Below are 17,670 nucleotides of genomic sequence, written 5' to 3'. Positions count from 1 at the left end.
AACTACAAGTGGATGTTTTTGTTGATTGTCATGGTAGATTAAGGAAATCACTGCTTGTGAGGATAGAGAGCAGTTTGGTTTTCTTGTTAACTGTCACTATTTAAAGATAATCTGGGATTTTGTAGAAGAATATATTATAAGCAAAAGGTTATGGAAGTTCTACACAATTGATTTGATTCATCCATGAATATGCAAAGTAGAAAATGTATATAGAGATTTATTGCCTCAGTGTGTGTCATACCAGTCTTATGACTAACATCAGCCATTTTGTTTTTCCAAGGCAAACAATTGGAATTCATGAATTCTAACTTGAACTACATGAAATGGGTACAATATACGGATGATCAACTGATGTCTTTATTCATGTGACTTTGATAGCTGGGAAAGGGCTGCACAGCCTTGGTCTGTAGGATAGTTGCATTTCATGGAAAGATGACTCAAAATATCTTTGACGGGTGACTCAAGATTTCGTTGACGAATGATTCAAAATTTCATTAACGGATGACCTATTTTAGCTCTTTCATGAAGTGATTTGACATCCTCTAAGGTGGCCACATAACAATCAAACATTTGAAAACATATTAAAATAATTGTTCCTGTATATTGCATAGTGTTATCCCCTGGATATGGTTACTCCTCTTAAACACTTATTTTGAAGTAGCATCCAACGCATGCAAATAAAATTCACAGTTTTGAATTCTGCGGGAAATTGTGTGTTCTGTGATATCCTCCCCAGTTCTTTTAGGGACAAAACCATTACTGTTAACGACTGCTGAAAGTAACCTTTATTGTAATTTTGCTACTTTTGACATTTTCCTGAATTACCATTCACAGTTATTTTTGTGTTTTTATGGAAGTGTAAATATTGTACATTTACTCAGAGAATTCAGTTTAAAAAATAGCATAGTAGTGATTATGGGTATTTGGGATTTATCAAATCACCAATCATTATACTGAAACGTCGCCAATAACCCCAGAATCATTCTACCTGTTTTAGAAAATATATAAACACGATTGCTGAAGTGAACTTTCTGCCATATTGGATAATGTTTGCAAAGTAGCATTTCTCATATGTATGAGACATCACATATATTTCACACTCAACTGAAATACATACATCCCTGAATTCCTCATACATTATAGCCTTATGACAAATGACAAATCATCTTTGTCACTACTACATATGGTCTAGATGAAATCAAGCCAAATAAAGGAGACATGAAGATGAAGGCTGTGTCTAATAAGCGTCAAATTCTGTTTCACGATTCTTTGTACTATGAACAATAAATAGCTTCAATATATGTTAATCAATATTCCAGTGTTGTCTTTATCTGATGGTGTCAACATAAGATAAGCTATGTTATCAAACACAAAGTTATAACATTTTCTGTACTTCATTACACTTGATATAGCTAGTATTCCATTAATGTTTGGGAAACATAAGTAAAATTACACTTACACAATCATGTGAATGTGGGGATCTGAGGACTATTTACATGTTAAGTGGGGCCATCACTTTCATTATTACTTAATTTTGTATGTGGTGTTACTTCATCATATATACCTGGTGGCACGGGTGGCCCAGTCGTCTAAGGTGCCGCGATTCGCTGTGCAGAGTTGCGTTCCTTGGGCAAGCCAGAAACCTATGATTATGGGTTCAAATCTCAGTTTGTCCGATTATGTTTCTAGGTTTGTCAGCACCATACCTGTGCTCGTTGGTTTCGCCGAAGTGGTAAATTAAGCTGACACGCTGTGATATAACTGGCATACTGTTAAAAGAAGCGTTAAACCCAACTCACTCACTCACTCACTCACTCATATATATATCACTAGTTTAGCTGAGTTTCCGTCGGTACAGTGGCCTAGTTGAGTAAACACTCAATGTTGGTCAATTATGATAAGTTATTTATGTAACATCAAACAAAAGCTTACAAATCAATGTATCACTATGTTGTTATTTATGTAACATCAAACAAAAGCTTACAAATCAATGTATCACTATGTTGTTCAGATTGGCGCCAGTATTTTGTTCGCTTACAGTTTCCATAAACATTCCATCTCACAGTACTTTTATCAGTCTTCAAAAGTGGCAAAATTTCTCCAAACGAAAGTCTGTAAAAAACACTTTGCAGTGTCTTTTTTTCAAACCAATCTTATTTGTTCAAATAATTTTAAACTCTATTTTCCATAAAACAAATAAATACACTGTCAAAGCCTTCTTAATTCAACATCTCATTATCGTTCAATTTTCACTTTTTCGAACTTATGTAAAAGTGTGTGAGAAAAATAACAGGCTATGTGCATGGTGTGGATCAACATGGGTTTGGCACCGGGTTTAGTCCCGGGTTCGGCCCCGGGTTGGAATAGATCCCAGCAATCCATGCCGGCTCTTGTAGAGGTGACTTAATAGGTTGTCAGGCTCACTGATGCTGTTGAAAGTGTGTTATTATACCCAGATGGCAGGGATCATTGTTCATAATATCAATCACTGGATTGTCTGGTCCAGACTTCAGAGAACAATCTTTCAACTTAAAATGTATATAGGAGTATTGATTTCAATTTTCTACAAAATATATCAGCTGGTGAAGAGTCTGAACACTCTGTTCCTTGACTGCTTATACACAACTTGGAGAGTATTGCCATATACTGTATAAACCAAACAAGTCTATGTCATGTGGCCTAGAATTACATTTGTCTCCTGTGCTGCAGCATTTTTGCCCTATTATCAAATATGTATTGATTTCTTGAAACCCGCTTGCTCTCAAATCGGTCAATTATAAAGACAAGTTAAGGTTTTTCAACAATAATGAACTGCAAATTTGAATTTGAAATGTAAATGGCAAAAAGTGTTGTGAGAACAGAATCCTGTGTGTTTTGATTGGTTGTAGCACTGTTTCGACTGCATTGCTTGTTAGCAGTCCTCTCGGACTATCCATCTATGTAACGAAGGAGACAGTCGCGAGTGTTGAGGTGTGAGTATTCTTCTTTGGAGAACCATCTTGATGACTTCAGCTTCCTTAATTTCCAATTAGCCAAAATTGATATTCCAGGAAACCCTGCTTCAGAAATAATTCCCGGTCTTGCAGAGACATCGGCAAATAAACTTCAGTATTTCTCATTGCCGTTGACAATCATGGTGTAAAAACTGTTGTTAGTGAAGTGACATTTCTGTTTCATATTTATCTCCGTTCACTGTTCCTCCAGGGCTTGTCAACTGGTCCCTCGTATTTTCCTATTAGACCCTGATGGGAATTTTCCCATTAACAGCGAAGTTTGACCATTTGCCAGAAATCATAGTTGGTCTGTGGTCATTGATTTAGCGGCTTATGCCAACAGTCATCAAAAATGCATAGACAAGATTCAATTTGTGCAGAAGTTAGTGCACCCTACAACTATTGGTTGAATCGCGAGGGCTGGAACATGCATGGAATATATAATAGTACTACATTGTCTGCAGTGTCCGAGGCAAGGGGAGGCAAGTAAGGCCAAGCGAAGGCTGCAGAGTCCAAGCGGAGGGGAAGCTAGTCAGGCTGAAGGAAGACTGCAGTGTCCGAGGGGAGGCTTGTCAGGCCAAGGGAAGGCTTTAGTGTCCTAGATGAGGGGAGGCTGCAGTGTCCGAGAGGAGGGGGTAGGGGTGGGGGCTAGGAAGGCCCAGGGGAGGCTGCAGTGTCCGAGAGGAAGGAGTGGAGGCTAGTAAGGCTGAAGGAAGACTGAGGGGAGGCTTGTCAGGCCAAGGGAAGGCTTTAGTGTCCTAGATGAGGAGACGCTTTAGTATTCTAGATGAGGAGAGGCTGCAGTGTCCGAGAGGAAGGGGTGGAGGCTAGTAAGGCTGAGGGAAGGCTGCAGTGTCCAGGGGAGGCTTGTCAGGCCAAGGGAAGGCTTTAGTGTCCTAGGTGAGGGCAGGCTGCAGTGTCCGAGAGGAAGAGATGGAGGCTAGTAAGGCTGAAGGAAGACCGCAGTGTCTGAGGGGAGACTTGTCAGGCCAAGGGAAGGCTTTAGTGTCCTAGATGAGGGGCTGCTGCAGTGTCCGAGAGGAAGGGGTGGAGGCTAGTAAGGCTGAGGGAAGGCTGCAGTGTTCAGGGGAGGATTGTCAGGCCAAGGGAAGGCTTTAGTGTCCTAGGTGAGGGCAGGCTGCAGTGGCCGAGAGGAAGGGATGGAGGCTAGTAAGGCTGAGGGAAGGCTGCAGTGTCTGAGGGGAGGCTTGTCAGGCCAAGGGAAGGCTTTAGTGTCCTAGATGAGGAGAGGCTTTAGTGTCCTAGATGAGGGGAGGCTTTAGTGTCCTAGATGAGGAGAGGCTGCAGTGTCCGAGAGGAAGGGGTGGAGGCTAGGAAGGCTGAGGGAAGGCTGCAGTGTCTGAGGGGAGGCTTGTCAGGCCAAGGGAAGGCTTTAGTGTCCTAGATGAGGGGCTGCTGCAGTGTCCGAGAGGAAGGGGTGGAGGCTAGGAAGGCTGAGGGAAGGCTGCAGTGTCTGAGGGGAGGCTTGTCAGGCCAAGGGAAGGCTTTAGTGTCCTAGATGAGGAGAGGCTTTAGTGTCCTAGATGAGGGGCTGCTGCAGTGTCCGAGAGGAAGGGGTGGAGGCTAGTAAGGCTGAGGGAAGGCTGCAGTGTCCAGGGGAGGCTTGTCAGGCCAAGGGAAGGCTTTAGTGTCCTAGAGGAGGGCAGGCTGCAGAGTCCAAGAGGAAGAGGTGGAGGCTAGTAGTGAGTGAGTGAGTATGGTTTTACGCCGCTTTTAGCAATATTCCAGCAATATCACGGCGGGGGTTACCAGAAATGGGCTTCACACATTGTACCCATGTCGGGAATCGAACCCGGGTCTTCGGCATGACAAGCGAACGCTTTAACCACTAGGCTACCCGACCGCCCGTGGAGGCTAGTAAGGCTGAGGGAAGGCTGCAGTGTCCAGGGGAGGCTTGTCAGGCCAAGGGAAGGCTTTAGTGTCCTAGATGAGGGGAGGCTTTAGTGTCCTAGATGAGGGGAGGCTTTAGTGTCCTAGATGAGGGGAGGCTGCAGTGTCCTAGATGAGGGGAGGCTGCAGTGTCCGAGGGGATGGGGAGGCTGCAGTGTCCTAGATGAGGGGAGGCTTTAGTGTCCTAGATGAGGGGAGGCTTTAGTGTCCTAGATGAGGGGAGGCTGCAGTGTCCTAGATGAGGGGAGGCTGCAGTGTCCGAGGGGATGGGGAGGCTGCAGTGTCCTAGATGAGGGGAGGCTGCAGTGTCCTAGATGAGGGGAGGCTGCAGTGTCCGAGAGGAGGGGGTGGAGGCATTACCTTTTCCAAAGTTATATCTGTTCTCTGTTCCAAATCAATGTGATTGCCCAAAGGTGGCACAATTCAGAGTACAGAGTTACATCCCTTAGCCATGCTAGGATCCGCTGATATGCCCCATATGATCTTTATTCTGTGATCGTCATACATATAAACATCTATGACCTGTCTCACTGTGGTCTCACTCACTCACTCTAAACAAGTTTTAAAATCCTACACCTGTGAAGATCCGGGGTAGAAAAGATCTTCAGCAATCCATGCTTGCCATAAAAAGCGACTATGTTTGTCATAAGAGGCCACTAAGGGGATCAGGTGGTCAGGCTCGCTAACATGGTTGATGCATGTCATCGATCCCAATTGCGTGGATCGATGCTCATGATGTCCATCACTGGATTGTCTGATCCAGACTCCATTATTTACAGACCGCCGACATATAGCTGGAATATTGCTGAGCGGGGTGTAAAACAACAAACAAACAAACAAATAAAATAACATGGTATCGCTAGTCGCAAAGTCACAGCCTAGGTGTGGTGATGGTGATGGCTGGAGGGTCTGTGTTGTACAGATATCCATGTGTCATATCAGCAATGCCTTGCCCAGGCTTCCTGGGTTATATGACGCAATATGATTAGAGCAGTGCAGCTGTCACCAGTGTCATAGTGAGCAGGAATATCTTAGTCAGCAAGTGTATTTACAGATTATCTTTACTCACTGGAACTTGACAAAAACTGTACATCGTTCCATGTTAGTATTGATGACAATATGAAGATGTAAGATGCAAGGTTACCTATTTGTCCCTGAATTCAAAGTCAGCAAATACAGGCACAAGTCGTCCACAGACCATGTATTCACACTTGTCTTTATCATGGAATATGTACACACACTGAAATCCTCCACAGATCTGAGGACATCTCCATAGGATGTTGTGTCGGGTGAACCCATAGCATACTTTGACCGCCCAATTATCTGAAGGATGCATAGGTTCTAAACTCTTTAGGTTTCATTTCTTTATAACCTGGATTCAGATATTTTGTTTTGTGCAAATGAAAATGGCCTTATTTATCCAGATAATTGCAAGTTGTAGTTTTAGACTCCTCCGAAGGTTGTTTTTGTGTGTTTTGTTTGTTGTTTGTTGTTTCACACTGTAATCAGCAATGTTCGAGTTGTATCATGTCAGCTTGTACCTCATGAAGACTGAGCCAGACAAACCAGTGTTTGATATTATGAGCAACATCTGACCCCCTCAGGGTACAATGATGGACAATCAACCAATTCACTAAATACCTGAACACCCCATCAAATTTAGTCAGTTCTCAATAGAGTGATGGATAGGTTCCCATTCGGCCATTAATCCTTAGACAAGAGACTTTTCAGTCCTGTAGAATGATAGCATTTTTGAAGATTACCTTTTCAACAAGGCCTGATCAATTCTATATTCTTGATTAGATCAATATGCCAAGATATGGGATACATGGGTTTTTATACATTTTTATTATGTCCACATTAACTAGTTAGCAAAACCTTGACATTTAACTATCTAAAGAAGCAAAACACCAAAGACTTCATGGTGATTTAAAATTAGAATCAATATGAAGTAAATATTTATATGAGCTTGTATCAAAAGAAGGCTTAACATTTCCAGCAAAAGTAAAACTAATTTGTCAAGAGAGGTATATTAATGATTAAAAAATGACATGTTATGAATTATAAAGATTTTTAATATTTAATATCTAATTTAGTAACTTTTTTTTATAGAAAATATGACATTCAAATTGCCACCAACTTTCCTACATCACTTCATTTCAAGTAGATCCACTGTGTGGTAATTTCCTTATTGGAATATCAAGACACTGAAATTTATACACGTTTGGCCTTATAACATCAGAATAAATCATGTGCAACATGCAGTGCAATTAATATTTTAGAATTTGATATCTATACAGTGATAATATAAGAGCGTGACTATCTTATACTATAGAATACTAAATAAATATATTATCTGTTGAAAAAAGGGGCAGTGGGGTAGCCTAGTGGTTAAAGCGTTTGTTCGTCATGCTGAAGGCCTGGGTTCGCTTCCCGGCATGGGTACAATGTGTGAAGCCCATTTCTGGTGTCTCTCACTCACTCACTCACTCACTCACTCACTCACTCGAAGAAATGGTAATCAACACATCAGTAGAAAGAGAACGAGGGGAGTTCAATGTGTAACAATAGCGTTATAGACATGATTATTAGAACCATTGGGTTGTATTTCTGAACGGACTTAAAACTCAAGCGTGTTGTATCATGATGATTCCTTATCGCCAAAAAGAATTATTTCCTATGTCCTTCATATGTTATTTCTTTGATCAGAGTAGATATCTGAGAGGAATGTTCAAAAGTTGAAACACATTTCTTTATTTTCCAGGGAAAATTAAAATACAAGTTCCGTACCAAAACATTTTTCAAACTCTTCTTTTCTCCCCAGTAGATGAAAACCAATTTTGACTGTAATTGGCAAAAGCCACTCCAAGATGGCCAGCTAGTTGGCCCCTTGACACCAGCAAGAGGGGGCTCGGAAGACATCCAACAATGATTAAGTTTAACACTTTTTCTCAACTTTCACAAAGTCAGTCTCCTGAATTTGCTAAAATATTCATAGATCATCATATTTGCAGTCATACACTATTTCCGAAAGGTGTTGAGATCGATGAGACTGGCAGGATCAGTGCACATATTAGTCAATGGAGAATTTCATTCATAATGCAGGTCTTCACCTCCGATCTGTAGGAGCACGTCTTAGTGTCAGAACAAAATACCTCCAAATTCATAATTCCGACAGGACGAGTAGGCAGTCGGATCACGATATGGAGATGAGTTGGAAGATAAAAGAATTTTGAAAAAACATGCCCTCTCTTGATTGGTGTTGTTGACACTGTCTGCCAAGCTTGTTGGTATTAGTTGGATGAGAGTTTGAAAATTACTCACTTACAGATCAAACATGGAGTGCTTTAGCAAATGATCTCTATTGCATGTTGATTGCCCAGTACAATTTACCAGGAAAGTATGAGGAAGAGAGAGACATATACACTTGGCATATCTATTGATTGATGTGGAAAATATGATATTCATCAACCTTGGTTGGCTCAAATATATCAGACATGATGTAATGCATACTTGATGATGGGGGATTCCATCAGGATTACTTCCTATGTCGTGCTTCGTGTATGTACAGGGCTTAACTGTCACAATGAATAAGAAGATTGTTTTCTGAAAAACTGTCGGTATAAGATAACTGGAAAATGTAAATAATGGGATGTTTTCCTTTTTTTGGTAAAATAGGTTTTGTCAAGTGCAAATGGTAAAATGTTTCCGTGTAGGCGCTTTTTTTTATCTTTTGTATTTTGAATACCAGTGCACATTTTCTGAAAATTGATTTTCTTATCTTGCAGGTTTTTTTGCAGAACTTCATAAACAATATGTATTTTTTTCCAAAGCTAAATTCCCATTTTCTCTGACAGACTTGCTTGTAATTTCCAAATTTATGAGGCACAACAGTGAAGGCACTTTGAGGCTGATGGAAATTGTTAAAATTCATAAAAACAGCTCTTGGATGAATGTAAACATGACTCTTTGTTTGTAGTCAGGGACTCTCAGAGGACACTTGAAAACTATTGACTTTGAATCAGTGGAGGACTACATGAACATTATGCTGTACAGAAACATGTACATTGTAGCAGCTTGTCCTGACTATTGCAGGAAAAAGATACATTTATTGTTCATTATTGACAAGTGAGACATATTCAACATGTATTTACTAACAACTGAAATGGATGTAGTGAGATTATTTGTGTGGAGCATGTTTGTGTGATGTTTGAGTTTATCGATACTACGACACTACTACGTGCAGTTCAACAACTATATAATTGTAATTCCTGCCATCTGATTGCCCGAATGGGTCAAGTACTGTTGCATTAATTTCTCAGCGAATTAAAGAAATACGCCACACTCACAGAAATGATCTACTTTCACCACAAAGGAATGTCAGGTCTTCCAAAGCAAGCTGAGGGAATTACCGGGTACCTTGGCATCTACTCGCACAAAACGATCATATCGCTACAACTATTCTATAAGATGCGATTTTAGGCGATGGCACCAATTGTCAACCACTTGCACAAAGCGATTGTAGGCTAAGATTCACATTCTAACATTGATGTTCATTTTGTTATTACATATTGCGATTCAAATTGACACTTCCAAAACATGAAGAACACACCACAGTTCTTACGTTAAGAAATGTTAATCATGATAACAAATGTCGATACACATTACTATCGAGTCAATAGCTTAGGATATTTATCCATTCAAGCCTCCGTGGTCTCGTGGTAGAGCGTCTGCCCAGAGAGCGGAAGGTAAGGGGTTCGATCCCCGGGTGTGTCATACCAAAAGATAGTATGAGAAGGTACTTATTGTTACCCTGCCTGGCGCTCGGCCTTATGAGGCTAAAAGTCGGTATACTGTGTCTAACTGTGGCATGGTATTTGACACTATAAAATCAGCAATAATCTTGCATGCAACTTTAAACCCCTTTTCACCTCACACACCTCATTTCCATTCAAGTCTATGGTGAAATATGTGCGAAATGTAATTAGGACATTTTGTACATCGGAGTACAGTTTCTCACATTTTGATTTGATTGACAACCTCAATGAATGTTGTTAAAAGTTACTCTATGTTGATTGGTTACTGCCTTTGGTGGCGTGCTTATTTTTGTTATAAATTAAGCAGTAACTTGATTCATGTCACACCCACAAAATGTATACGTACACCAGGAAAGTTTATCGATCATGACAATTGTACTTGGTTTTGATTCATATCGTTTTTTGTCATTATATGTTGTTGAGGACATATGTTGTCATTCTGAAATTTAATAAATAGGATTGACTGTGTATTTGGTTTGGTACATTAAGGTATGAATTGAAAAACTTGTGAAAACTTTTATGGGAGTCTGTTATGCCATACCCATGCATACAGTTTGCATATCTTTTTTTTTTATTCATACCTCACTGAACCAAACAAATACACAGGCAATCTTTAAGTGAGGTAGCTTTAAATAGATTAGGGTTGAAACAGAAGAAAGTGTGACCGTGTTCTTATTTTGGTATAGCAAAGAATATCGAATTAGTTTCTGTCAAATCAAATGAGATTCTGTCACGTCGCCTGTCATTCAGTCAATCCCTCTGTAGGTCTGCTCATCTGGTACCTTTCAAATTCTTCCCTGAGCGGGCTAAAAAATGTCCAACATCAGTAAGGCATCAATCAAAAGACAAGTAAAAAGACATAATCAGACTTGTTAATTTCATGCCAATAAAATGTAAATTCTACTGTTTCCTCAATACATTTTCGTCAGTCTTCTTTGAAAAAAAAGCATTTCCCAGGACAGTGAAACCTGAGTATGATATTTATAGGGGCTAATTGGTACTTGACCTTCATGCTAATAATTCCAAGGAAACTTATTAAGTGCTTATTTCTCAACAACTGGTTAAAGCTGAGACTGTTAGGTTAAACTTGAAGAGAATATGCAGGAGATAATGGGAGTGTGATATTTTTATGCCATGATCATGAATACTTTTTAATTTTTTGTATTTATATATTCTAATGTTACTGTGTAACCTGTGAAGATCTGGGATAGAATAGGTCTTCAGCAACCCATTCTTGCCATAAAAGGCGACTATGCTTGTCGTAAGAGGCGACTAACGGGATCGGGTGGTCAGGCTCGCTGACTTGGCTGATGCATGTTATCATATTCCAATTGCATGGATGAAGCTCATGATGTCAATCACTGGATTGTCTGGTCCAGACTTGAGTATTTACAGACCAACATCATATAGCTGGAATATTGCTAGGTCTCAAGAGAGGTACTAAATGTCTAATTAGGAAATGTTTGATCGTACTCCTGTCAAAATGTATTCAGATAAACCAATCTGGTCATGCATACACTGAAATTGACTGAAGTTTCATCTTTATGCAAACATTTAAAGTCAGAAGGAATGTGTACATAGTCAGAAAGAAATGTAAACATTTGTCACTTATAGTGTAACCATAGAGGTCAAGATAAATTTTGCCATTAGACACTATAATCACTTGACTAACCATTGGTCAGGGTAGTCCTGTGTACTTAGTGGGGCGGTCGGGTAGCCTGGTTGTTAAAGAATTCCCTCGTCACGCCGAAGACCCGGGTTTGATTCCCGACATGGGTACAATGTTTGAAGCCCATTTCTGGTGTCCCCCGCCGTAATATTGCTGGAATATTGCTAAAATCGGCGTAAAACCATACTCACTCACTGTGTACTTAGTACCCACCCAAACCAAGGACCCAAGTTACCCATCCCATCCCTAGTTTCATGTATCGTAACTATGGGCATCGGCCTGCTGTATGGGCAGTTGTTTCAGTTCCGAATATCTTCAGCTGCTCTTCTTTGTCATTTTATCTGATGCTAGGAAGAAAAACTTGTATTTCTTTTTTATTCAGATTAAAAGAAATAAGATATGTTTCTTTTCTCTTAACTAAGCTCAAATAGGAAACAGCGTGTCAGATATAGGCCGCTCTCTGTTACATGAAACAAGGTACAAGTATGGTATTCTAGTTCACCAAGTTGTAGCCTGGGTACCTGTAAGGGGGCATAAGTGTTACATGATACATGGCTTGTTTCTTGTCACATAAAACAAGGTACAAGTATGGTATTCTAGTTCACCAAGTTGTAGCCTGGGTACCTGTAAGGCGGCATAAGTGTTACATGATACATGGCTTGTTTCTTGTCACATAAAACAAGGTACAAGTATGGTATTCTAGTTCACCAAGTTGTAGCCTGGGTACCTGTAAGGCGGCATAAGTGTTACATGATACATGGCTTGTTTCTTGTCACATAAAACAAGGTACAAGTATGGTATTCTAGTTCACCAAGTTGTAGCCTGGGTACCTGTAAGGCGGCATAAGTGTTACATGATACATGGCTTGTTTCTTGTCACATAAAACAAGGTACAAGTATGGTATTCTAGATCACCAAGTTGTAGCCTGGGTACCTGTAAGGCGGCCTAAGTGTTACATGATACATGGCTTGTTTCTTGTCACATAAAACAAGGTACAAGTATGGTATTCTAGATCACCAAGTAGTAGCCTGGGTACCTGTAAGGGGGCATAAGTGTTACATGATACATGGCTTGTTTCTTGTCACATAAAACAAGGTACAAGTATGGTATTCTAGATCACCAAGTTGTAGCCTGGGTACCTGTAAGGCGGCATAAGTGTTACATGATACATGGGTCTCTATGACTGAGCATTGAAAATAAAAGACAGGTAAATGTATGCTATTTAGTTTGAATAAGGGACATTGACCCATCCCTAGAAATAATGTGTGTTTATTCTTCCATATTTACCTATTTTGTTTACATTTTTCAGTTCCTGCGCGGATTAATCGTCAGCTGTCCACTGATGACATCACAGCCAAGGAAGGGGAAACAGTGTCGCTGGTGTGCAACGCGACAGGTGTCCCCTCGCCCACAGTCACGTGGTTCCGCATACTCTCAGGGCTACGGGATAAATCCGAAGCTGGCAAAGAACGTAAGTGTCTTTGAACATATATTATCTTTTTGTTTTCACAGACATTTGATTTAAACAGAAATACACGTGTAGACATATTTGTTAAGTTGAATTAGTCCACACATCATTCTGTACTTGTTGTTTGGGTAATATAACCAGTTCAGGGGGAAGGAACAGAACTACTTGACCTGTGATCTCTCCATGAAATTAGGGGCAGGAAAGGCAAATGTTTGAGGCACATTTCAAATGAGACAGGTCGGTCACATTCTGACTAAATATTCCAAGTGTTGTTACACGAGTTAGTATGAAATATTGAGCATGCAATGTTATCTGCAAATCAAGCATAGCCCTGCTGATGTTACTGTGCAAGGTGTTATTGCTTGTGTCGTGGCCATAAACTTGTCGAGTCCCTTGACGCCTTGTCCACATGACCAAAGAGGTTAACCCCCGTCAGCAAGCTAACAAGGTAAGGATGTCATCTATGGGATGACTCCACGCCCTGCTACACTTAGTCAAACAGTGTATTGTCTTCCATAAGATTGGACCAGGTGGAGTGGCCAGTAGCTTTAATTTAAGACATCACCAGTATCTGCAGTGTACATATATATACTACTCAAAGAACGTAAAGAACTCCGTTTCTTTCATATTGCTATAGTTAATGTGTTGTTCCATGACAGAATAACTATATTCATATGAAAGAATTGGGTGCTCTTTAACTTCTTTTGAGTAGTATACAACAGCGGTATGGTGTTCATGTTGTTGGTCCAGTCTTTCTTGGAGCATGTCATTGTAGTTATGGAAGTGATTTCAAGTGTTGGACAATATCCTGTAGTATTAAGTACTTAGTGTCTTGTTCTTCACTAGTCTTAGGACTAGCAGACGAGTTGCTGTGTTCAATTGACTGCTGTGGACATGATCACTTGAGGGGTATAACAAACAACATATTACAATCTAGATGTGGCTTAGTAAAGGGAAGCAACTGCTGACCAAGAAATCATCGTAATCATTGAAGCATCATAAAATCTGCAAATCAAGCTCTTCTGTTCACACAGTTAGTATTGGTTTGTTTGTTGTTTAACACCGCATTCAGCAAAATGAGCAATTTGTAAATAATCAAATCTCGGCCTGACATCCAGTGTTTGACATCATGAGCTTGGATGAGATTTGAGATACAATGACACGCAATCAACTGAGTCACTGAGCCTGACCCCATGATCCAAAAGTCAACTCCTAGGACCATCCCAGGTTGCTGGGTACCTATATACTTACCCAGAACACCCACTGGGTTAGTTGGACATACTGTCATCCTGAGGTGTTGCTACTGCCAGTGAGTAGGTTTTCAGCAACCCATGAATGCCATAAAAGACAACTATGCTTGTCATGAGAGGCAACTGACTGGATCGGACTGACTTGGTTGATGTATGTGGATCAATGCTCATGATGTCAATCATTGGATTGTCTGGTCCAGAATTGATTACTTACAGACCGCCATTATATATTTTGGAATATTGCCGAGTGCTGCATTAAACAACAAACAAATACTACTGCCAGTGAATATCTGTATCATCCTTCTATCAGAGAGTACTGTGTGTTTGAATGTACTTTTTTCACATTCTCAGGCAATGATTTTTCAAAATGACTGGAGGATTTCCTTTATCAATATGTGAATGTGTGTGAGAATTCTTTTGTTACTATGCCTACTTGTACTCTCAACTGGCTCAAATATAACCAAATGCTGGTAGAGGGAAAATGAAAAGTGCGGACATTATAGGGTCATCTTTGAACTGCCATCTCTGATGCTGTCCTGTCACCAGGTCGTATCCTCTTCTGTTTATTTAGGCGATGTTTTTAGCAGCAGTCTGTGACATGTCCATGTTTTCTTACAAAAGATGTTTTTTCCATTGCAGGTATTGGAGTGGAGGGCGAGGTGCTGCTGATATATAACGTGACACGCTACTGCGACGATGTCTATGAATGTGTGGCCTTTAACAACGTCCCTCCAGCTGACAGCAAGAGGATGAGAGTTAACGTGGAATGTAAGCCTTACATCATCACATCACTTTGTCTTTATAAGAGGAGTTTTACAACTGTAACAGGTTTTTTTTGTAGGCTGAAGTATCTCAACAAGATTAATGGTGCCTAATAAAAGTTCAGTTACATAACAGAACCAGTTTTTTTTTAAAATGAAAAAGGCTTTCAGTAATTAATTGCTGATTTTGAAGTATGTCTAATCATTTAACAAAGGCAAAGTTTGACACGAAGTTTTGATATAATTGATAGTTTAAGAGACCTTTGAGGATGTTGAATACATATAAATCATGTACTAATGTCAAAATCTGAGCATGATTTACCTTTGTGTAATGAGAACCTGAGAATGCATGTGCATGCATGTTGGTGCAAGATTAAAGAACATCTATTATTATGTATACACCTCAATAGCGGTTAAAGGACACCCAATTTTGTTCATATGGTTATAGTTAATCTGTCAAGGCCAGGGCTCGGTTTCACACACAGCACTCATTACAAGGTCTGGACCTTGTCAGGTACTGGGCAGCAGATTGTTAGCACAGGGGAAGGCCCCGTGTCCGGACTTTTTGTATAATTTATTATATCCATTTCCAAATCTAGTTTTACTGATTTTTTTTCAGTTCCTCCTGAAATTCGACTACCCAATAAAAAGATTGGTCAGAGTCGAGGCAAGGAGACAATTTTAGAATGTATAGTGCAAGCGTATCCTATAGGCGTCACAGAGTGGAAACGGAATGGTAAAAAGATAGACCAGAGTTGGAAGTATCGGTCCGAGGTGTATGAAGACGATCGTATCACAATTACATTGAGTCTGCGAATCATGGACATTGGGGTGGAGGATTATGGGATCTACACGTGTGAAGCTGAAAACCTGTTGGGTGGAGATGCAGAGGAGATGCAGCTTTATGGTGAGATGGAAGAATTGTACCAGTAGCTGTGTTCATTGTCAACTGTTGTTGTTTGTTTGTTGTTTAACACCACACTCAGCAATATTCCAGCTATATGTTGTTGTTTGTTGTTTATCATCCCAAACTGGCTCCTACAGGAGATATCGCTTGGGTGAGATCAAGCAATATCTATACTGTAGATATCGCTGCAATGAAATTGCATCACAATGCTTTGCAGACCATTTTGACGTCATTGGTTACCATGACGTCACAATCAAATGACATCACTAATGGCTCTGCTACTGAAGCTGTTAGCAGTACTTTTTACACTTAAGACACTGCTTATTATTTTCTACAAACTGAAAAAGTTGAAGAATGATATTGGATGATAAATAAAATCTCACCCTCGTGTCTTTTGATATCAAATATATCAACAATCGTTGATAAAAGTGGAAAAAAAATCCTCGGAGTTTTCCCACTTTTATCAACTCTACATGACAACGGTCTGTAAATAATCAAATCTGGACCAGACAGTCCAGTGATTAACATCATGTGCATCAATCTACGCAATTGGGGTACGATGACATACATCAACCAAGTCAGCAGTACTGACCACCCGATCCTGTCAACTCTTATGACAAGCATTGTATCTTGAGGTTATGACTTTGTGCCAGTCAAGTCATCAGTCTCCTGTGTTCACTGTTCATGATATTTTGTCATTTAGTTTTACTTTCTTGTTTTAGTTTTTGTTGGTGGTTATTGGCACAGGTTGGTTGATCTTTAAGAACAATATATTAAAAGTGGTGCATCATTCTTCTGTTTCAGAATATCCCAAGTATATACCACCTACATCTACTCCCAGACCAACAACTACTCGCCTGATAGACAGCGACATTAAGACCCCCTACATTCCTCCAACATACAAGACATTGGCGCCACCCACAGAATCTCCTCCGTATAAAATAGGTACTAACTGGAACTTGAAGAAAGAAAATGGATATGGTGTTTCAGGTACAACATTCCCATGGCCCAGTGTCAGTCTCCAATGGTGCAGTGTCAGACTACCATGGTATCCCATGGTCCAGTGTCAGTCTCCAATGGTGCAGTGTCAGTCTACCATGGTATCCCATGGCCCAGTGTCAGTCTCCCATGGTATCCCACGGTACAGTGTTAGCCTCCCATGGTGCAGTGTTAGTCTCCAGTGTTAATCTCCAATGGTCCAGTGTTAGTCTCCAGTGTTAATATCCAATGGTCCAGTGTTAGCCTCCCATGGTGCAGTGTTAGTCTACCATGGTATCCCATGGCCCAGTGTCAGTCTCCCATAGTCCAGTGTTAGTCTCCCATGGTCCAGTGTTAGTCTACCATGGTGCAGTGTTAGTCTCCCATGGTCCAGTGTCAGTCTCCGAAGGCGCAGTGTTAGTCTACCATGGTATCCCATGGCCCAGTGTCAGTCTCCCATAGTCCAGTGTTAGTCTCCCATGGTCCAGTGTTAGTCTACCATGGTGCAGTGTTAGTCTCCCATGGTGCAGTGTTAGTCTACCATGGTATCCCATGGCCCAGTGTCAGTCTCCCATAGTCCAGTGTTAGTCTCCCATAGTCCAGTCTTAGTCTCCCATGGTCCAGTGTTAATATCCAATGGTGCAGTGTTAGTCTCCAGTGTCAGTCTCCCATGGTCCAGTGTTAGTCTCCCATAGTCCAGTGTTAGTCTCCCATGGTCCAGTGTTAATCTCCAATGGTCCAGTGTTAGCCTCCCATGGTGCAGTGTTAGTCTCCAGTGTCAGTCTCCCATGGTCCAGTGTCAGTCTCCCGTAGTCCAGTGTTAGTCTCCCATGATCCAGTGTTAGTCTACCATGGTATCCCATGGTCCAGTGTTGACCCCCATGGTCAAATGTAAGTCTCCCATGGTCCAGTGTCA

The 17,670-nt window shown here is 40.7% G+C and overlaps 1 protein-coding gene across 4 annotated transcripts in view; it reads left to right on the top strand.

The window, feature by feature from the left end:
• The window catches only part of LOC139479650 (limbic system-associated membrane protein-like), a 135,152-nt gene that overhangs the window by 107,089 nt on the left and 10,393 nt on the right, over nt 1-17,670 (top strand). For 3 of the 4 annotated variants that reach the window (XM_071262506.1, XM_071262499.1, XM_071262493.1), the window contains 4 exons: nt 12,700-12,861; nt 14,748-14,876; nt 15,489-15,776; nt 16,581-16,766. In XM_071262506.1, coding sequence (XP_071118607.1) covers nt 12,700-12,861; nt 14,748-14,876; nt 15,489-15,776; nt 16,581-16,766 — 765 coding nt within the window. The remainder of the gene's footprint in view (nt 1-12,699; nt 12,862-14,747; nt 14,877-15,488; nt 15,777-16,580; nt 16,767-17,670) is intronic. The other variant, XM_071262514.1, reaches the window with a different exon arrangement.

This window comes from Haliotis cracherodii, unplaced genomic scaffold (genome assembly GCF_022045235.1).
Source record: "Haliotis cracherodii isolate W230 unplaced genomic scaffold, xgHalCrac1.p SCAF_1, whole genome shotgun sequence".
Taxonomy (NCBI): domain Eukaryota; kingdom Metazoa; phylum Mollusca; class Gastropoda; order Lepetellida; family Haliotidae; genus Haliotis; species Haliotis cracherodii.
Note: the sequence above shows the minus strand (reverse complement) of the source record. Positions and strands in the feature narration are given on the sequence as shown.